This window comes from Oncorhynchus keta, chromosome 10, assembly GCF_023373465.1.
Source record: "Oncorhynchus keta strain PuntledgeMale-10-30-2019 chromosome 10, Oket_V2, whole genome shotgun sequence".
NCBI lineage: Eukaryota > Metazoa > Chordata > Actinopteri > Salmoniformes > Salmonidae > Oncorhynchus > Oncorhynchus keta.
Window position 1 is genome coordinate 50,753,160 of NC_068430.1, and position 22,916 is coordinate 50,776,075.

Genomic DNA, 22,916 nt, shown 5'->3' on the forward strand with positions numbered 1-22,916 from the left:
ACGCACAGCGTTGACATTTCCTGCAATGACAACAAGCTCAGTCCGATGATGCTGGGACACTCCACCCCAGACCATGATGGACCCTCCACCTCGATCCCACTCCAGAGTACAGGCCTCGCTGTAACACTCATTCCTTCGACGATAAATGCGAATCTGACCAACACCCCTGGTGAGACAAAAACGCAACTCATCAGTGAAGAGCACTTTTTTTGCCAGTCCTGTCTGGTCCAGCAACGGTGGGTTTGTGCTCATAGGCGACATTGTTGCCGGTGATGTCTGGTGAGGACTTGCCTTACAACAGGCCTACAAGCCCTCAGTCCAGCCTCTCTCAGTCTATTGCGGAAAGTCTGAGCACTGATGGAGGGATTGTTCCCTGGTGTAAGTCGGACAGTGGTTGTTGCCATCTACCTTTAAACCTAACCTATGACCATCACCTGAGCAGTACTGCGCTGGACTGGTTCCACATCCACCATAGTGTCTGGAAGCGTGCTGGAAAGGACAATATCAAAATAAAATATCCAAAGCCAGCACAGTACAGTTAGAAGCAGTACAGTTTGGGTCAGCACAATAGTGTGAAAAGTGTTTAAATTCTCCACCCGTCTTTCTGAATATGAAAGATTGTAGTAATTGAAGGATTGCCTATAAAGGATTGTTGTAATGTTAAGATTTGTAAGGGATTAAGACATGCATAGATTGTAGTGCCAGATTTGTTTCACAAAGATTTAACTAATTGTGCATGAATGCTATCCTTCATATCCGATTGGCTCAAAGCTTATATTAATTTTAATGTTTTTATCATAAATGTATTGTTCATTCCCATAAAACCCCTAAATAGGAATGCATTTAAGAATTTAAGTTTTGGATCCTTATCAACAGGTTTCAAATGATTGTACGACCGAGCCTCAATAATCTCAGGGTGATTGCACCAAAAAACAGGGCTGTGTTCAATAGGTACCAAACAGAATAAAACGGACTGAAACAGGCAGGGACAATGTGGACATTTTTTACTAGTGTGAGTCTGTATTAACGCTGAGTATCCTTGACGTCACTTCTATGGGTATAATATAAAGCTGTCTTCCAAATGGTTTCACGTGAAATTGTCTGGGAGCTTTACAACTGACAGTTTTATTGACATGGACACAGGAAGAAAGTAGAATCCGTAAAAACAACAGAAAATAAGACAAACAAAGAAAAACCTTTAAAAAAAAATGTGACATTTGTTTTGGAGACACCTGATGACCTGGAGTAAGCAGCACTTGAGAATACTGGAGAGATATAGAGAGGAGGAAATAGGAAGAGAGAGAGATAGAGATAGATAAACAAAGAGATAGAGCGAAACACACACAGAGAGGTTGAGTCCTAAATGGCACCGTATTACCTACTAGTGTACCAGAGCCCTAGTGTACTACTTTTGACGAGGGTCTATAGGGCTCTGGTCAAGAGTAGTGCACTGTATAAGGAATAGGGTGCCATTTGGCTCACACAAGAGAGAGGGACAATAGACAGATGGCACTTATGCCACGTTGGCAGTGCTCTGCAAAAAGAGGAGGTGGAGAGGACAGATGCTGTGGCGCTATGGCTGCATCTAGATTCTCCAAACCGATTTCAACAATTGGGGAGACTTCCTCTAGTCTAGCCAGTGCTTGACAGGTAGTGCACACTTTGGGAGAAGCGTGAAGGAATCCGGACAGAGCCTTTGAGAAGAAGGGTACTAGGACAGAGAGGGAGGGTCAAAACAATGGCCATGCCCCATCTCATTATCCTCCGTCCTCCCTTAGGGTTCTCCGGGGTGAAGTTTCCCCTAGATACAGATTTAGAACGAGCTTCCTCTCCTCCAATCCTAACCTTAACTTTTAGTGGAGAAAATGATACTGTCTTGGGATCAGTTATTACCAACGCTTCCCACTTCCCCCAAAAGCTCCAGGTTAGAAGCCACTAATAACCAAAGATCTAGGATCAGCTCATCCTCTCTCCCCAATCCTAAACCATCCTTAACCATTACAGGGAGGAAATAATGCAAAACTGTCCCTTGATCAGTGTTTAAAGTGGGCAAGTCCACCCATGTGGTCCCGTGGTGGGACCGATGTCCCTGAGACCTATAGGTTCTCCCCAGGCTGGTACTGGGGCTCGGTGGAGGTAAAGTAATCTTCCAGGAAGCCCTGGAGGTACTCGAAGGTGGGCCTCTCCTCGGCATCCTTCCTCCAGCAGATGAGCATGAGCTCGTGCATTGAGCTCGGGCACTCGCCGGGACAGGGCATCCGGTATCCGCGCTCCACCTGCTCCAGCACCTCCCGGTTCACCATGCCTGAAGGGAGGGGGTGGGGGGGAGGGGAGACCGCATTTGTCTATCAAGATTTTCTGAATTGTTTTAAAGAGCCATTTGTACAACTTTTCTAGGGCATATTCTGAATCTGCAACGAGCCCCCAAAAATATCTAATTATAGCTAAAAACAATATATTTTAATGCAAACCCTTCTTTTGTGAATACTATAATAAGCACACGGAACATACAAACCCTGCCCTTTCCGTTCACTTCTCAGTGCAATTGTATGTAAAGGCTAATCTTACGCTATTGTTTAGTCAAAGTCTATGGAACCCTGAAGAAGGCATTGTGTGTCGAAATATTGGTGTTTTATACCTATAGAGTGTGGGACTACCTTTAGAATTGTTTCATAAAGGAATGTAAATGGTACCTGGATATGGTACTCTGCCTTTGGTGGCGAGTTCAGTGAGCAGGACCCCAAATGACCAGACATCTGACTTGATGGTGAAGCGGCCGTAGAGGGCAGCCTCTGGCGCCGTCCACTTAATGGGGAACTTGGCTCCTGGGGAAACAAAAATTTGAATTGATGACTCATGGTCTTTTATCAATGTACCTTTGACTACGGTAAGCCAAAATATCCGTGCTTTTAACTCAAAGAAATCAATAAAAAGTCATTTTTCCTAAAACAAGGTTTAAGCCTCTACAGTCTGCTGAAAATGGAAGACGTGGCTTACTTTTGTCGTTGTATTTTGCTCATTTCCAGTTGTCTGGTTGCGAAATACATTTTTCCTTTCACTGCATGTTATTTAGCCCCTTCATTACAACCACTGAAGTCACAGAGTGAGTCATCAAGAGACCAGTTGGAATGAAAACCAGGTTTAGTATTTTAATGTTTTAGGCAAGTCAATTAATAACACGTTCTTATTTACAATGACGGCCTACCAAGAGGAAAAGGCCCCCTGTGGGGACAGGAGCTGGTATTAAAAATAACAAAACAAACTTTAGGACAAGAGAGACACCACAACACTACATAAAGTGAGACCTAAGACAACATGGCCGCAGCACAACATGACAGCAGCACAACTTGACAGCAGCACAACATGACAACAGCACAACATGACAGCAGCACAAACAGTACAAACGCTGCTAGGCACGGACAATAGCATGAAGTGCAAAAATGTAGACAACAATAGATTACTCGAAGCAGCCACAAGTGTCAGATGGAGATAAAAACTGGGCAGTTTGAGTGTTTTTTGCAGCTCGTTCCAGTCACTAGCTGCAGCAAACTGAAAAGAGGAGCAACCCAGGGATGAGTGTTTTACAATGACAGCCTACACCGGCCAAACCCTAACAAGGACGACACTGGGCCAATTGTGCACCGCCCTATGGGACTCCCGATCACGGCCGGTTGTGATACAGCCTGGGATCAGGGTTAGTTTGGCAGCCAGGGTGAAAGACAAGCGATTACAATAGATAAAGGAAATGTAAATGTAAATAAAGGAAACAAAGTCTAGATTTAACCTTCGCCTGCAGCTTGTGTTTTGGAGGTGTTAAGACAAAGTTAAGGGCAGAGAAAGCTTGCTGGACACTAACAAAGCTTTTTTGTAGAGCGTTTAACACAAAACCCGGGGTGGGGCCAGCGGAATATAAGACTGTATCATCTGCATATAAATGGATGAGAGAGCTTCCTACTGCCTGATTTATGTTGTTGGTGTAAACTGCGAAGAGCGTGGGGCTTAGAATCGAGTCTTAGGGTACTCCCTTGCTGACAGGTAGTGGCTGAGACAGCAGATGTTCTGACTTTACACATTGGACTCTGAGATAGGTAGTTAGCAAACCAGGCCAAAGTCCCCTCAGAAACACCAATATTTCTTAGCCGACCCACAAGAATGGAATGGTCTACCGTAATCAAACGATTTGTCCGAGTCAATTAAAACAGCAGCACAACATTGCTTAGAGTCAAGTGCAGTGGTGAAATAATGTAGGACCTTTAAGGTTGCAGTGACAAATCCATTACCTGAGTGGAAAGCAGATTGCATACCAGAGAGAATACTATAGACATCAAGAAAGCCAGTCAGTTGATTATTGACAAGTTTTTCAAAATTTGATAAACAGGGCAAGATAGAAATTGGCCTTGATCAGCTTGATCTCCCCCTTTAAATAAAGGATGCACAGTGGCTGCCTTCCAAGCACTGGGAAACTCCCCTGAGTGGAGAGACAGGTTAAAAGGGAACATCGTCGTGAACCATGGGATGGATGTAACTCTCACGCCTGCAGAGCTACAACAGGCTCTGGGATGGAGAGAGTAGGAATCCAAGAAGATGGAGAGTCAACATGATGGGAAGAGGAACAGGAGGGAGAGAGCTGAGAGACATCGCAGCCAGCAGAGGAAGGAGGAAGCAGCCCCCAGTCTATCCAAACCATCACCATTGTCACCGAAGATAGTGGCAGCATTTTTGCTTTTTCTGCAGAGCCTTTTTTCTAGAAAACCTCTCTCTTTTTGGGGCATTTTTTACTCTTAGCATTAATTGCTGTTTGTAGCCTCTGCTTTTAACCCACAGGGAAATTACCATATCATTTGTATTTTCCTTTAGGAGGATCAGGATTGGGTTTCCTCACGGTTGGGAGCTAGGATATCCATAGGATAGATAAGTAGACTCTCTGTAAAGGGCTTTGCTTGAATAAACACGTTTCCTCTTGAGAGGCCACTGACCGAAATAGCCCGGAGAGTTTCCTCCCTTTGTTACCGGTGTGGGTCCATGCTTGGGGTGTGTATGAGAAATGTCTTAGGACGTTAGTCTAAGGCATGACACGATGACATTACCTTGTTCGTCTCGTGGGACACTCGGTCCCATTATAGTGCGTAACTCCACGGGTGAAGGGTTTGTGACGCGCACTCGTGGGTGTAAAACTAAGGTACTTATTAAAATGATAAGTTGTTGAGAGGAGAAAGCATACTCACCACTCCATTTCCCCTGGTCTTATAGCCTTCAGAGACCCTGACAAACTACGGGTCGCCCTACCTCAGAGCTGGACGCCCCACTGAGTGGTTTTTAATAAAACTCCAGCTGTGACTGGTATCAGCGGGTTGCTGGGATCGGAACTGGGCTGGGAGGGCAACAGCTGTAGGTATTAGGCCTGAAGCAGGGGTAACCTAGGCTAGATCATTCATCTCAAGGGAGAGGCGTGAGTCAGGCAAGACAACATGCAGAGTTTCATTGTTTCAAGCTCTTTCTCGACAATGCAACAATAATAAAAGATCAGAATACGAACAAAGTAAATGGCTCAGTAGAATATAATAAATATGTTAGTATAATACAGGGAGGCACAATTTATAGTACAATATTTACACATTTATCAGAGAAAGGGGGGATTGGCGGGTGTTTTATATTGAGCAGTATGAGTAGTAGTAAATGAGAGTCTGGTAGCAGCAATTGTGATGTGTGTGTGTAACTTGAATGTATTTGTGTTTGTGTGTGGCAAGTAAGTCCAGGTGATCATTCCAGTTCAAGTGTTCAGTAGTGTTGGAGCCAGTTCATTTTTTTCAGTTTTCATTTCATTTTTCATTTATCAAAATATTTGTTTATTTGATGATATCACTCATTTAGAATATAATATGTCATTTCTATATAGAGGTATGGTGTATGCATTATTTGGTTTTGTGGTCTTATTATGGTCCTATGATTTGAATTAGAAATAGGTCAACTACGCCCTCTAGCCTCAATTAGTTGGTGCTACAGGTGGGCCCGCCCAGATGGCCACATACTGGTATAATTGACATTTGGTGGGAAACCGGGTTGGCATAAACATTTTTTTATCTTGATCTTTTTCCATTTACCTGGAATATTGTAACCTTTGTTTGCCATTGGTCCACATGACAGTATCTGCTGTATCAAAAAAGTCAGATGCATCCACCTCAACATCAAGGGCATCCAGTGCTAGAATGAAAGCACAGGCTGAGCACGCCGCTTTGAAAGCTAAAGCTGCAGTTTAAAAAAAAATAAAACATGCCCTTTATATGGAAGAAACACAACAAGGCAAAAAAAGGAATTGGTGGAAATGGAAGCTGAGCTGGCTGCAGCTTGATTGTGGAGATGGTTGATTGTGGCTCAGGAGATGATTGTGGACTACAGGAAAAGGAGGACCGATTCTCATCGATGGGGCTGTAGTGGAGCAGGTTGAGAGCTTCAAGTTCCTTGGTGTCCACATCAACAACAAACTAGAATGGTCCAAACACACCAAGATAGTCGTGAAGAGGGCACGACAAAGCCTATTCCCCCTCAGGAAGCTAAAAAGATTTGACATGGGTCCTGAGATCCACAAAAAGTTCTACAGCTGCAACATCGAGAGCATCCTGAATGGTTGCATCACTGCCTGGTACAGCAATTGCTCGGCCTCTGAGGGTAGTGCGTGCAGAGGGTAGTGCGTATGGCCCAGTACATCACTGGGGTAAAGCTGCCTGCCATCCAGGACCTCTACACCAGGCAGCGTCAGAGAAAGGCCCTAAGAATTGTCAAAGACCCCAGCCACCACAGTCATAGACTGTTCTCTCTACTACCGCATGGCAAGGGGTACCGGAGTGCCAAGTCTAGGACAAAAAGGCTTCTTAACAGTTTTAGAATAAAACTGCGCATCAACTCTTCATTTAACGGATTAAAGTTTGATTTGCACAATCAAATTGTGCCAGCAGAGAAGAATTTGCGCATGGCAGTGCAGAGGAAAGTCGGCGGGTGAATTCAGATTGAGCTAACCGGAAAAATTATACCCAAAATGACAATTTTCTGATATACAGACTACGCTGAAGTCAACAAAAAACGTATTGTAATTTGCAAAACGTGTGGGAAGAAAATTACAGATGGAGGCGCAACAACTTCCAACTTCCAAGATTGTGCTACTGCCCCGCTAAATTATTTTTTTTATAAGCTTACAGATTTGAACAATTACAGATGAACAAAAGTGTCACAAGTGAACCGCAACAGTCTCCAATCTCACAGTTCATGGAGACCCGTGTAGGGCAGCAATGCAATACTGTCCGACTTGGTTATCGATTGCAACTTGCCTCTGTCTATTGTGGAAAACAAGAGTTTTCGGCACTTTCTGTCAGTGGCTGATAGTAAGTACAGCCCAGTGTATCACAGAACATTGACATCAAAAGTAGAGAACCTCGCTACAGAGAGATATTCAAAACTGAAAACTCAGTTGAGCAACACAGACCATGTTTCAGTCACAGTGGACATTTGGTTTCCGACCGAACGATGAGGGGGTTCCTTGGTGTCACTGTGCACTGTACGGAGAAAGATGGAGAGAGGATACAGCGCAAGTCCAATCTCTTGGCCTGTGTCCGCTTCAAAGGCGCAAACACGGCCGAAAGAATCTGTGAGCAATTTGAGGCCATATGTGGTGAGTACAGCATTAAAGATAAATTGGACGATATCATTAGTGACAATGCTGCCAACATGAGAAAAGCATTCACCGTGCGCTTCCCCATTTAACAAGAAGATGAAGTACATGACCAAGATCACCTTGATGACCCAGAGCTCTGGAATGACCTAACCCTGGAAGACCAGCAAACAGTGGATGCTGCTATTGCAAAAAAACAGCGCTTGTGGTGTTTTGCCCACACTCTCCAGCTGGTGGTGGGAGATGGCTTGAAAGAAACAAAAAGTGATGACTCCTTCTCTTTCAAAGTTATCAAAAATCAGCTCACTGCTACATACAAGCACAACATTCAAAGAGGTGTTTGAGGCTTAATTTGGGGAAAGAGGCATCCCTGCTGCTGTGAAAAAGGCTGGGCACAAGGAGTTGTTGTTCACAGTACGGGAGTGGAATAAGTTGAAGGAGTTGGTGGACATCCTGAAGCCATTTGGAGAAGCAACAGGTATGACACAGTTTGGAGAAGATAGTCACAAGCAGTTCTGTTGTTCCCTCGGTCCTGTCCCTGAATCACCACCTGGAGCAGCAGATGCCTCAAGTCCATTTCCTGAGTGGCCTGGTCAGAAGTATCCAGGCATCCCTGAACAAAAGATTTCTTGGAATCTTCATCAATGTGAAAATGGCCAGGACACAAGACGGAATCACTGCCCCCTTTTCAGATCCAGTCTACCTCAATGCAGCTGCCTTGGATCCGGCTTTTTCTCTGATGTGGGTGGAGCACCATGTGCTGGTCAAGGAGGAGGTCAAGGAGGAGGTGGCACAAAGAGTTAAAGGTAAATATTGAGTTTCATGTAACTTTTTTCTCATAATTAAATCCAATTGACTGCAACAATAATACTTTTTCAGTTTAACCCACTGCATCATCAATACTCTAATACCGGCCTTTTTGTTTATGCTATGCTTTTACATGTTTTGCCAGAACTGATTCTGCAAGATGCTACAGGGACTGAACAAGCTGTGCCTCTTGTTGATGAGGAAGAGCGAGAGGATCATAGTCTTGGACAAGAAGAAGGGCTGTTTGCAGCATACTGTAAGAGGCAGAAGAAAGCTGTTGGGACCTCTCCAGCACTATAGCTAAGTCACTACCTTGACATATGCGAAGGACAGAATGCCCTGTTGTTTTGGGCAATGAACAGGAAGGCTCTTCCTTCACTGTCCCGAGTGGCCATCAGCGTCTTGGCAGTGCCTGCCTCCAGTGCTCCGGTGGAGCATGTCTTCAGCCATGGTGGAATCATACCGCGGCCTCATCGTGCACAAATGACTGACAGACTTTCATCGAATTTGGTCTTTTGCGGGCCCTTAGATAAAGAGGGAAAAAATGAAACTGTTTATGCATTATACATCTAGTCTACATGTTCAGGTTTTATCTCCCATCTTTGGGATCTGTATTTTCTTCTCAGACATTCAGGCCAGTGTTGAAATTGTAGGCCTACCTGAAGTTCAGTGTCTGTTGTTTTGATGTACCTTTTAATAAATTATTGAATGGCAGGATTGTTTTAGGTGTCTAGAGTATATCTGGAGAGAGAGAGATAGAGAGCACTACAATATTTTGTTTTTGTCGTCATTTTGATGGGTCTTTCTCATGGCTACCCATGCATTTCCATGGAAATATAAAGTTTATTTGGAAAGTAATAAATATATATTTTTAAAAGCCTTCATGATTTACATAAATTGTATATACTATTACTCTTGTTAAATATGAAATGGTATTACATTTAGGTGAAGAGCACATTATGACTTGTTTAGGACTCGAAACACAAAGTTTAGGACTTGAATTGATACTTGGCGGTCTTGACTTGAGACTTGACTCGGATTTACCCGTCTTGACTTGGGACTTGGAATTCCTTGGTGCCACCTCTGCCGACAAGCACAGCAGCCACAGCAGCAGCCACTAATACTCATAGATGGTGCTAATGTCCAAGCAACTCAAAGAGCAGGTTCAAACCAGACTAATGCTACTAGCACACATGCATATTATTAATATTAGCTCTCTGAGTACATCCAAAGGCCAGCCGTACTGCCCTGTTCTGAACCAAGTCCTTTTTTTGTGGCACTTGACCATACGATTGAACAGTAGTCCAGGTGTGACAAAACTAGGGCCTGTAGGACCTGCCTTGTTGACAGTGCTGTCAAGAAGGCAGAGCAGTGCCTTATAATGGACCTACTTCTCCCCATCTTAGCTACTGTTGTATCAATATGTTTGGACCATGACAGTTTACAATCCAGGGTAACTCCAAGCACATTATTTATTACAAGATTTAGTGAATGATTTGTCCCACATACAATGCGTTTAGTTTTAGAAATATTTAGGACTAACTTATTCCTTGCCAACCACGTTAAAATAACTGCAGCTCAATGTTAAGTGTTGCAGTCATTTCAGAAGGAAGGCCTACCAGGGGTGAAAAATGTTTGGGATACCGAGTTGGCATACATTTGAACCACACATGTTTTACCTTGATCTTTTTAGTTTACCTGGAATATTAGAACATTTGTTTACCTTGCACTTATCATTATGGATTCTACAAATAAATTGTTTTAAGTTGTATTCATGAAGTCTTCGGTTTCATTTGAATTCTAGGGTTTCTAATTGGATTGTGGATGTGTGTCTCAATCTCGCAACTGCTTTTCCCACGGCTATTCGAAATCCGCTACAAGCAGTATGACGGCTTGTAGATAAACTCTCTGAGCCTGTTGGTATAAGATCTCATTCTCCGATACCGTCTGCCTAAAAGTAAGGGAGTGAACAGCTCGTGGCTGGGGTGTGTGGAGTCCTTGATGATGCTGCAGGCACTGTTTCAAGTAGATGTCCTGGATGGGTGGGAACACGGCCACACTGGGTCGTCTTCACCACCTGCTGGAGGACCTTGTATTCGTGGACGGAGCAATTTCCGCACCAGGCCGTGATGCAACCGGTCAGGACACTCTCGATGGTGCAGCGGTAGTATTAGGAGAGTACCCGGGGGTGGCATGACACATTTTTCCAGCTGCCTTAGGAAGTAGAAGCACCGTTGTGCCCTCTTGATAAGAGTGGTGATGTTGTTGGTCCATGTCAAGTTCTTGGTGATGTGGAAGCAGAGGAACTTAAAACTGTAGTCTCTATTCCAGTCTCATTGATGTCGATGCCTTTGCTTCCTGAAGTCAACAATCAACTCCTTTGTTTTGCTGACGTTGAGGGAGAGGTTGTCCTGGAATCACAATGTCAGTTCACGTACCTAGAGATATTGGACCCGGACCAGAGCCTTACTCTGTCTGGCAGTGTAAACATTATCCTCTAAGAGGAGGGGAAATTGGCCACTTTATACATAGAGACCAGTTGGAAGGAAAACCAGGTTAAACACGGGTCCTTCAAAGCCAGGTTTAGAACACACAACTACAGATTTGACATGGACTGAAGCCTTACCTTGTCTGGCAGTGTACTCGTTGTCCTCTATGAGGCGGGCCAGGCCGAAGTCGGCCACTTTACACACCAGGTTGTCTCCTACGAGGATGTTGGCAGCCCTGAGGTCTCTGTGGACGTAGTTCATCCTCTCTACGTATGCCATCCCTGCTGCAATCTGGAAGAGTAGAGGGGAAATGAGATGAAATGAGAGAGAGAGAGTTAGAGGATGAGAATGGATAGAGGGAAAAGGATAAAAAGTGAGAGGAAGAATAGATACAGCAGAAAGAGGGACAATCGGGGGGATAAGGAGGGGAACAAAAGAAGATGGCAAAATAACTTAAATTGACTTAAATAATAGAATTACATGAAAAGGTATAATCAACATTGCACTGAATGTCCCACCTGAGATGCCATATCCACTAGCTGGGGTAGACGTAGCAGCTTGCCCGTGTCACCTTTGAGGAAGTCCAACAGGCTACCTGTGGGAGCGACAGTGTTATCAGCTTAATGAGAGAGAGAAGGCAGGAGGGAGGGAACACAAGAACATGATGTGTGTGAGCATGCACATGCCAGCTTGAACCATTGTCCACTGTAGTCAGTGATGATGAAGTGTGTGTGTCTCATGTACTAAGTAAGTGATGATTATGATTACGTGGCACCCTATTCCCTACATAGTGCAATACCTACGTGATAATGTGTGTGTTTGTAACAATAGTGGTAGCCACATCTGTTCTACAACCCATCCCTGGAAGCAACGTTATTTTTGGAAACGATGGACAGCCATACTGATAATAATGATGATGTGTGTGGTCTACAGTTACCTTGGGTCATGTATTCAGTGACGATGTAGATGGGTTCCTCAGACACCACAGCGTAGAGCTGCACCAGTTTCTCGTGTCTCAGCTTCTTCATGACCTGCGCCTCCTGGAGGAAGGCCTCTGGGGACATGGTGCCTGTCTTCAGGGTCTTGATGGCCACCCGCGTTGTACCGTTCCACTTCCCTGTGGAAACACAAAAGCTATAGGTTAGAAACCATAGCCAACGTAGCTAAAGGAGTACATTATTTCTCTTGGCGACCCAGACAACCCGTGGGACAGGCGCACGTTTCTGCCACAAGCAACCACACACTTCTTATATGAAGTTATAGGTGAAATACATGAAATTGGAATGAAAAGTAGAGCCTGACAGATATGCTATTTTTGGATCCGACACCGATTGTTTTTAGAATTAAAATATTCACAATAACCGATATATCTGCCGATACTTTTATTACTATAGTTGGATTTTTTTTTTTTTTTACAAATCTGTATGATTGTGCTTAAAACAGCCCTTCAAAAAGGTACTCGGAAAGCAGATTTTTGTTATTTGAGGAAAGAGCATTCATGTAAGAGCACAAGAAAGACACGCTTTTTTAAAATGGAAAAACTGTGTTACTCTTGTGAAAGGAGGATAAACTGCACTGATTCCAGCAACAACAAAAAAAATTGTATCTGAAGACTGAGCTGCCTCATGCTAGCAAGCTGGAAAACAACGACATAGGACACATTTTCAATGTATTGGTATTTAGCCATGTTTTCATCGATTGTAGGGCTGTAAAGCCACAGAATTCTGGTAGTTGTCACTTAAAAGGAAAAACATTAAATCACAACATTTAAAAGGAAAAGCATCAATCATAACATTTGCCGCTGGCACAGCGCTGCCTCTCGCCCCAAGTGTTGCTTCAGTGAATGATCCTTGCTATCCGGGTTCCTTGGGACGTCCCTACCCCATTGAAGTAGAAATAAAAAATGGTTACAGTAAGGGTTAAGGTTTGGGTTAGGTAAGGTAAGGGTTATTGTTAGGGTATGGGTTAGGGTTTAGCGAAGGGACATCCCAAGGATCCAGGATAGCACTAACCCTCAGTGAACGGAGTCAAGTACTCTCACACAGCTAGTTAGCTGGCTCGATGGGGATGGCAAAACGTGAATTTGGACCAGTCCCTGACAAGAAACAACCCAAACATCAAAACGTAGCGACAGAGCGCTACTTTGTAACCTGCTATGTTTTTTTTAACGTCTCTGAAAACTGAATGACGGAGCTTGAGTAATACCCTTCGCAAAGAGGAAATATTACACCCCAGATTTCACAGGCTCTACTAAAGGGCTGTAACTCTGTACCACAGAGTTGAACATTCTTAGCACGGCACTTGCTTTACATTTGGGCATAGCATTCATAGTTGTCACGACACCCAACACGATACCATGACACTCCATGTAACAGTATATGGCCAGTGTGCATTTTTGGGCACTTTATTGAGCTGGCAAGCTTCTACCCACTCAGAACTTACTGTAAAAGCAGTAACAATAAAAGCCCATTTATGCGGTCCGGAGGCTCCGTATGGAGGTTGGGCAGCAATTGCGGAGCCTCTGGCGGCCAAATCAAGTTCTGTACCTCATTGCCATGAGCCTGCCAAATTGTGTAACAATGCGAAGGGCTCCATATAGCTCCACATTGACATGAATGGTTGATGGTAGGTGGGGGCAGTATGTCCTGTACAAACACAAACTCACTTCCTTGACAACTTCCTTAATATCAATGCAGATTTACACGGAGCCCTCCGCATTGTTACAAAGACAAGCCGGAGGTTACGCAATTGTGTCACCACATCCATCCTAGGCCTTCCGACCGCATTGCCGGATCAAGCATAAATCGATTTTTAAACAGTGTCCAGCATTGCTGTAGTGCGCTGTCATGACGTTGGCCTCTTTGGGTATAGCAAGCCCCATCCCCCTCTCCCTGCCTCCCCCTTGCCTCCTTCAACTAGGTTGCTGTGGTCAGAGAGGTCATGAATTCCCGAGAAGACCCTGCCACATGGCCACACAGTATAGAGAGAGTAGGTTTTCATGGAGAACAAAGGAAATCCTTCCACCTCACAGAACTTGAGGTACGAACAAATTTCATGTTCCGGAGAAAGTATAAAAGATCGGTGAAGAATCCAGCTACGAACTGGTCTGTTTGTCACAACTTGGGGAAGCTCATGGGAGACGGTGTGGCCACATTACCATAACGCTGTTTATATAATAGCCTCAGATATGAGATTTACATGTAATTGTTATATAAGATGAATGATTGAGTATGATACTGTTTGTTAAAGTGTGTAATATGATTTTGGACTGTTTAATGAAGGAAAACTCAAAAAGGGGATTGGAGTTAACTAAATCAGAGGACCGCCCCCGAGCCCAGTTAGGGTCAGACATCATAGGACAGCCCTTTTTTGCCATTCTCGAATAAAATCCCACTCGGGTTTTCGATCAGCAGACCGAGCTTACCTCAATTACGTGATCGCTAAAGGTTGGAGACCATGTTTTTCTCCATTATGAGGGGACAAAGGTTGTAGACCATTGCTGAATATTTTAACCATACCACGTGGTTAAACTCTCAGACTATCAATACCGACAGAATAAGAACAAGTCTTTGATATGAATTACTAGTCTGCAGCTAGGAATTCGGTATCATTGAACGCAAAGAACGACAACCGCCGAAACATCCATTCTATAACAAAACGAATGAATTTCACTCTGAACTAACCACTATAACCACGACAGAGAGAGAGAGAGGGAGAGAGACGGACAATTCTACAAAAGAACCAAAGTTTTCACCAGCGATTAAGACGACACACTGAGCTTAAATATATATATTGATTTCAGTTGTTCCCGAATGAGTGAGCGTTCATGTGTAAAGGATTAGCATTTCAATTTTTATAATTATCACTTTGTAGTGACTTCTTAGTCAACCCCCACTTCCCCTTTTGTCTAACAAGCCGCCATGCCGGTTTAGCCCACTAGGGCACATTCTCATTTCATGTAACCACATTTACCTTGTTTGTTTGTTTGTTTATGCATTTCTGTGAATTACTTAGTAATAAATAAATTATTTAAGACAATTGATGTACGGATGACTCATAGTGAAGACTGGGTTCGTGCAGACATTTGTAATGAGACTAACGTGAGGTAAAGTAAATAATTAATTAATTCGAAGACTAATTGATCAGATACAATATCTGAAAAGTTATTTTAGGAAATGATAATTTTGTAATCTGAATATTTTTCCTTGGTGCGCCGACTTCCTAGTAATTATGGTTACATGATTAATCAGTCTAGATAGGCAAGATAGGCTTAGAATGGGTGTTTCTTCCCAAGCGTGTTCTCTGCATTTGATCAAATCAATCCTTTTTGGTGGATTAAATGCAGATACAAATACATCCGTAAAGAGCTAATGTGTGCACGCGCATCTTACCCATCCAGACCTCTCCAAAACAGCCCTGGCCCAGTTTGAGGTCGAGGTGGAGCGATTCCCGTGGGATTTCCCAGGCATCGCGGGCCAGGCCCTGGGTCTGAGGCTTCAGCACGGGACACACCTCCGTCAGACAGTGGCACAGCCCGTCTGCATGCTCTGGGGTTAGGTAGGGAATGATAGAAAGAGGCATATTGTTACCACCTAGACATTTAGCACTGTCCACCCTTGCTAGCACTATCCACATTAGGCAGTAGAAGCAGAGTTTTCTGCGAGACATTTCTGATAATAGTCAGATGTGCCAATCTGTTGGATATTCTTATTGAGTTATTGAGCAATGTCTGTTTCACTTTGACGCATGATCAATATGCTTGACAAAGACACTGCATACCATGTAAGAAAAAGTATGTATTTACATATACGTTTACAGTAGTTGGAAAACAGAATGACAATTGCCCCAATCATGACCTTGACATGCATATTATAGTACATGGACAAATAAATACAAAAACATTCAATTCAAGTTTGGTGTTACTCTCTGTATAATAGGATTTTTTGTAAGTAAGTGGCAAAGGTGTCACAAATGTGATTATAATGTGTTACTTACTGCGATAGTGGAAGACCAGCTGCTGCAGACTGCTGAACTGGGTGCGTGAGGTGATATAGAAACCTCCGCTGTCTAGCTTGCGTATCTTGTAGTGTTTGACGTTGAGGCCTTTAGTGTTGTCATAGTCCAACACGGACAGGCAATAGGCTCCTGTTCATAAAAATAGAATTAGAAAATAATTACAAAGTGTGTGTGTGTAACGAGGGATGGGTCACAACAAATTCAATTGAATTGAAACGATATTGTCCCAGCAGAGAAATTCATTGCACAGCCACAAGTACATAAGAAACAATAATAGAACAACATGAATTTGGAACGGCTGATGCTAAAAACAACTTGTACACTACAACCAGTACAGAGGGTAAGCCTCAATAGCACTGTGCTCTATCGTTATTTCTAACAACATGCAACTGTGAAACTCCACTCCCTACGCCTTTATAAATCACTAAAACACAATCAACAGTCAGCACTCACAGCTGTACCACTACCTGTAGAATCCATGGTGAGTGCATACGAAGAGCAAATTCTGATTACGCACTTCCCATACACTTCAATTGTGAGACACTTGCATGTTACAATGTAAAATAGTCATTATAAAAAGAGACTTTTATCCAAAGCCACTTAAAGAACTGTCAACTTTAACAGTGACATATACAGTCAGTGGCCAGTTTTGTATTTATTATGGATCCCCATTAGCTCTTCCTGGGATCAAGTTTATTAGTTACACCCATCTATTACCGGGTTGGACCATCTTTTGCCCCTGGAATAGCTAAAAAATGTTGGGGCACGGAAATATTACTCAATTGGTATCGAGGGCCCTAACGTGTGCCAGGCAGGATGGGGCCATGGATGCTACTTACGCCAAATCCTTACTCTGCCATCAGAACGATGCCACAGGAAATGGGATTCTGCAGACCAGGCAATGTTTTTCCACTGCTCAATTGTCCAGTGTTGGTGATCACGTGCCCACCGGAGCTACTTTTTTGTTTGTTTTTGTTTTTAGCTGATAGAGTGGAACCCGGTGTGGTAGTCTACTGCAATAGCCCATTCATAACAAGGCCCAACGAGTTGTACATTCCGAGATGCTGTCCTACACACCACTGTTGTACTGCACCGTTATTTGCCTGTTTGTGGCCCGCCTGTTAGCTTGCACAATTCCTGACATTCTCCTTCAACCTCAGGACTACAGATGACTGGATGTTGTTTTGTAACCATTCTCAGTAAATCATAGACACTGTCGTGCATCCAAGAGTCCAAGAGGCCAGCCGTTTCAGAGATACTGAAACCGGCGAGTCTGGCACTGTCGATTCAGTGGCGGTCGTTGGCATTTAATATACAGTACCAGTCAAAAGTTTGAACACACCTCCTCATTCAAGGGTTTTTCTTTATTACTACTATTTTCTACATTGTAGAATAATAGTGAAGAGATCAAAACTGTGAAATAACACATATGGAATCATGTAGTAAACAAAAAAAGTGTGAAAACAAATATATTTTCTATTTGAGATTCTTCAAAGTAGCCACCCTTTGCGTTGATGACAGCTTTGCACACTCTTGGCATTTTCTCAACCAGCTTCATGAGGTCGTCACCTGGAAAGCATTTCAGTTCATTTGTGGAATTGATTTCCTTCTTAATTAGTTTGGTAAAAGACTAAGTCCATATTATGGCAAGAACAGATCAAATAAGCAAAGAGAAACAATAGTCCATCATTACTTTAAGACATGAAGGTCAGTCAATCGGGAAACTAATCCAAATTTGAGATTTTTAGTTCCAACTGCAGTGTCTTTGCGAGACGCAGAATAGGTGAACGGATGATATCCGCACGTGTGGTTCCCACCGGGTGCTTTGCTGGTGACACCATCTGTGATTTATTTAGAATTCAAGGCACACTAACCAGCATAGCTACCACAGCATTCTGTAGCGATACACCATGCCATCTGTTTGCACTGAGTGGGACTACCATTTGATTTACAACAGGACAATGACCAAAAAACACACCTCCGGGCTGTGTAAGGGCTATTTGACCAAGAAGGAGAATGATGATGCTGCATCAGATGACCTGGCCTCCACAATCACCCGACCTCAACCCAATTGATATGGTTTGGGATGAGTTGGACCGCAAGAGTGAAGGAAAAGCAGCCAACAGGTGCTCAGCATATGTGGGATCTCCTTCAAGACCGTTGGAAAAGCATTCCTCACGAAGCTGGTTGTGAGAATGCCAAGAGTGTGCAATGCTGTCATCAACGCAAAGGGTGACTAATTTTGAAGAATTTGTTTAACACTTCTTTGGTTACTACACGATTCCATATGTGTTATTTCATAGTTTTGATGTCTTCACTACTATTCTACAATGTAGAAAATAGTACAAATAAAGAAAAATCCTTGAATGAGTAGGTGTGTACAAACTTTTGACTGCTACTGTGTATACAATATTATTTTATGAACACGGCCTTATTTCTATTAATGTATATTGGATGACTGTCATTCATATTCCATTCACCCAGCTCAATGTAACATCGACAGGTTTATGCTACGACATAATACTTTCCATATACACATCATGAGGTTGCTACAACCTAGCCTATGAATTAAAGTTTACAATGTAAGTGCACTGGTTTAGAGAAATTTGAGTAATCAAGGGGACAGACATTGACACATTCGATACCGCCTTGCACACTCTTGCCTGCATCTAGCCGATCTAGGGTGTAATCATTAGTCCAACAGTTGAAAACAAGAGTTTCTATTGGGCAAATTCATGTATGTTTTTTCACCCTGTATTGTTCTGTTTGCAGCCACATACAAACAGCATGATCCCTTTGTTCGTTGTATAATTCCTTCTTCCGCATCTACGTGCTCTCCTCCTCTCACCATTCCCATCTCTTATAGATTTCAGTGCACGACACATCAGCTTTCTGTGACCAGGCGAAAAAACACTTTCCAAGCCAAACCTTCGTATCATAACCGCCACACACAGCCTGCATCGTTGTCACCATATTAACGTCATAGTCAACATAACTACTAGAACGCAGGAGGATCCTCTGAGGATCCTCCACTGCTCAAAGTCGTTTAGGTCACGAGTTTTGCCCATTCTAACGTTCAACCGAACAGTAACTGAATGCCTCAATGCCTGTCCGCCTGCTTTATATAGCAAGCCCTGGCCAGGTGCATCACTGTCTGTAGGAGCGAAAGATTTGTGAACGGGGTGGTGTACCTAATAAACATGTACAGAATACACTGGGTGCACAACAAAAGTGGAACACCTTCCTAATATTGAGTGGCACCTCCTTTTGCCCTCAGAACAGCCTAAATTCATCGGGGCATGGACTCTACAAGGTGTCAAAAGCGTTCCACAGGGATGCTGGCCCATGTTGACTCAAATGCTTCCCCACAGTTGTGTCAAGTTGGCTGGATGTCCATTGGGTTTGGACCATTTCTTATACACATGGGAAACTGTTGAGCGGGAAAAACCCAGCAGCGTTGCAGTTCTTCACACTCAAACCAGTGCGCCTGGCACCTAATACCATACCCCATTTAAAGGCACTTTAATATGTTGTCTTGCCAATTCACCCTCTGAATGGCACACACACACACACACATCCATGTCTCAACGCTTAAAAATCCTTATTTAACCTGTATCTCCCCCTTCATCTGCACTGATTGAAGAGTATTTAACAGGTGACATCAAAAAGGATCATAGCTTTCACCTGGTCAGTCTATGTGGTGGAATGAGCAGGTATTCCTACTGTTTTGTGCACTCCGTGTATGTGGCCGATGTGGGAATCAAAACAGTAATGAAATTAAGTATCATCATGCTCTCCGGACTTCAGATCAAACCGGCGGCAAGACTAATGTTGCCAGCACCATGCTTTAACAGTACCCCCTGAGCCAGGACTGAAGGAATGAAGCACACTACTTAGAGCATGCAACCCTACTCTACCCTCTAAAGCAGGGGAGTCAAACTCAATTCCAATCCGGTCTTCAATTTGTTTCCAATTAAGACCTAGACAACCAGATGAGGGGAGGTCACTAATCAATGACTGTAAATATTAAAAGCAAGTACAATGAAGGAGTGAAAACCTGCAGACAATCAGCCTTCGAGGACTGGAGTTTAACAAGTGCTCTAAAAGCATGAACCCTGCACACTTCTGCATGCACCATACACCCGATGGCATAAATACTACAAAACAAGCCTTTCTCTCTAAAATATTAGTGCACATTAGTATACTTGCACCCTCAACACTATGGCATAGATCATCCCCACTACAACACAAGCCCTACACACACACACACACACACACACACACACACACACACACACACACACACACACACACACACACACACACACACACACACACACACACACACACACACACACACACACACACACACACACACCAGCATACACCATGCCTACAGACCAAACTACACGCTACACCATATGAACTCTATACCCTAGAACATGAGCTCTATGCCCTGCAGAATGGAATCTAAAGCACCCTACGCTGTAAATCCTTTCCCTAGACCCTCCCCCTGTGTGTGACTGTGTGTGTGTGCGTGTGTGCACGCAGAGATTTTATAGCCAGAGGAAATCCAGCACCCTCGCACGGTGACTTAGCTCTGCTTGTGTGATTCATTCACCCCCCCCACCCCCTCCATTCACTGGTGCTCCACTCCCCCAATTCCTCCAAAATAACCCCCTCCCTACGCCACCGATCCACAACTAGAGGCCCCCGGGACAAAAAGACCCAAAAAGTATCTATTCACGCATTTGGTCAGTACATTCTGTGTTAGAGAGGACTACTTCACAAAAGAAAGGAGAACGTCAACAAGGAATTTGACAATAATCAAAGTGCTTCTAATCCATGTCTAAAATGGCTGTCGCTCTCTCAGAGGTTCTTCTCACCTTTAGTGGTTTCGCTCTCTCGGACCAGGAAGGTTCCTCGTCGGTTCTGTAAACTCAGAAGGAGCCTCTCCGAGTTGCGCCGAGTTATCTTCCCAAAATACCACCTGCGAATGTGGGCCAGAGTGAGTGAGAAAGAACAGTGAGAACCTGCCACTAAGCAGCTTTGAAGGAACGTCGTCATAGTTGTGGTCATGTTTTCAGACATCAAAAACAGTGTAATGTTAAGAAGAGTTTCCATTTCGTGCTATTGATTGTGTAGATCCAGTTACATGCCTCAACCAAATAAATGGAAATAATAATAATAATAATAATAATAATAATAATAATAATAATAATAATAATAATAATAATAATAATAATAATAATAATAAAGCACAGAAAAAACAAGATGTTATATGGTTCTTAAATATGGTGCATATCTTTTTCATTAATTTTGGATTGTGACATATAGCTGGATCTACAAAACAGATGGCCTCGGACGTGGAGTACTCTCAACAGAAAACCACTTTTCAGCTCTGAAAACACCTGACAAACTTTGATTTTGAAGGGTAAATGTCCCTTTAATGTCCCTATGAAGCACTACTTTTGCCCATTTGGAGAATTTTGCAAACCACTAGCTGGCACAGCCACAAAGTCATAAAGTCTGATTTTAAACCTAACGTTAACCACACTGCTACACCTAATGCCTAACCTTACATTAAGAACAAAAAGCAACAACAACAAAAAATCACACATTTTTACAGTTTAGCCAATTTTGAATACAGCTGGCCCATCTATTGGAAATCCCTCAGTTCTGCCTCCAGGACAAGATTCATGACAATAAACGGCAATCTGCGAGAAAACAGGAAGAAATAAAAGTTGAGGTACTCTTCTGCCTGGATGGAGTCAGAGGGGGCCACGTAGTTGCTGGGGATATAACCGCTTTCTCCGGTGGTCAGAGACCGAGCGAGCCACCAGTCCCCTTCCCTGTAGCACGACAGAGGAGAGGAGGAGACGACAGGGTTATTGACTGGGACAATCAGAACCCTTCCCTGGGTTCATTCAGGGTACTAACTGGTTATTCACATCAGATACAGACTATTTGACAGTGGTTAAAGCCTAAAAACACCACCGTGAGTAAACAAGTGTAGTACACTGATTTCTGTGCTCATATCATGAAACTCACAGGATAATAAAATTAACTATCTTGACTAAATAAGAATTAATAAAACAGGGATATCAAGTGAACACAATATGACTGATTATACCATATTCTGTGCTTTTTCACCTTTGCCTTCATAAGCACAATTGTTTGGTTTGGTTGTCGCGACCAGTAATTCTCTCAACAACAAAATAAGACTGGTTACTCCACATGCTGTAGCTTGGGTTAACAAATATTACCTCCGTGCACATTTTGAGGAAAAACAGGTTCAATGGAAAGAGGAACGGTGGCGAGATAAGTTAAGACAGGGGGGCTCAGAAAGGACTAGTTCACTGACCTGAAGCTGTACTTTCTCCTAAGAGAAACCATGAAGCGTGAGAGAAGGAAATAACAGAAACAGCAAAGAACATCAAAAACATGGAGAGAAATGCAGCAAACAGCACTGCACAGCACACAAGACAAGACAAGACTTTAAGCATTTCAGACCATTGAACAATACATTTTTAAAAAATCCAATCTGCACCTAACTCCAAAATGGCTTGGCCTGAAGTGGTTGTATTTGAACCATGCATTTTAAATGTCTTCCTATAGTGTCTTATGAGTTATGTCTTTCACGCAGCTCTGTTGTACTTGTGTATTTTGTATTTTTTCCTGCTGCAAACAAAATACCCAGTGAAGGAACAAATAAAGATTTTGGAAACAAACTGGCTTGCGTCCTTTAAAGAGATGCTTTGGAAAGGTCATAGACTTGGGGGGAAAAAAACGAAAGAAAAAAACATTTTTAACAATTAGACCCAATCAACACTAGAAGGGCTACAATCTGGGTTGTGTTTATTAGAGCACACAACATAAAATGTTCTGTTACGGTTTTCAACAGAAAAATGAAAATGTGTGATTTTTATAGAACAGGCAGT

General features: G+C 43.1%; 1 protein-coding gene across 4 annotated transcripts in view; it reads right to left on the reverse strand.

Annotated features, from left to right (window-relative positions):
• Positions 1–987: 987 nt before the first annotated feature.
• The window catches only part of LOC118388924 (proto-oncogene tyrosine-protein kinase Src-like), a 36,889-nt gene continuing 14,960 nt past the window's right edge, over positions 988–22,916 (reverse strand). For 3 of the 4 annotated variants that reach the window (XM_035778526.1, XM_035778525.1, XM_035778527.2), the window contains 10 exons: positions 22,340–22,357; positions 21,729–21,827; positions 20,862–20,965; positions 15,955–16,104; positions 15,351–15,506; positions 11,897–12,076; positions 11,478–11,554; positions 11,097–11,250; positions 2,694–2,825; positions 988–2,305 (listed from right to left, as the gene is read on the reverse strand). In XM_035778526.1, coding sequence (XP_035634419.1) covers positions 2,097–2,305; positions 2,694–2,825; positions 11,097–11,250; positions 11,478–11,554; positions 11,897–12,076; positions 15,351–15,506; positions 15,955–16,104; positions 20,862–20,965; positions 21,729–21,827; positions 22,340–22,357 — 1,279 coding nt within the window. In that variant the 3' untranslated portion in view covers positions 988–2,096. The remainder of the gene's footprint in view (positions 2,306–2,693; positions 2,826–11,096; positions 11,251–11,477; positions 11,555–11,896; positions 12,077–15,350; positions 15,507–15,954; positions 16,105–20,861; positions 20,966–21,728; positions 21,828–22,339; positions 22,358–22,916) is intronic. The other variant, XM_035778528.1, reaches the window with a different exon arrangement.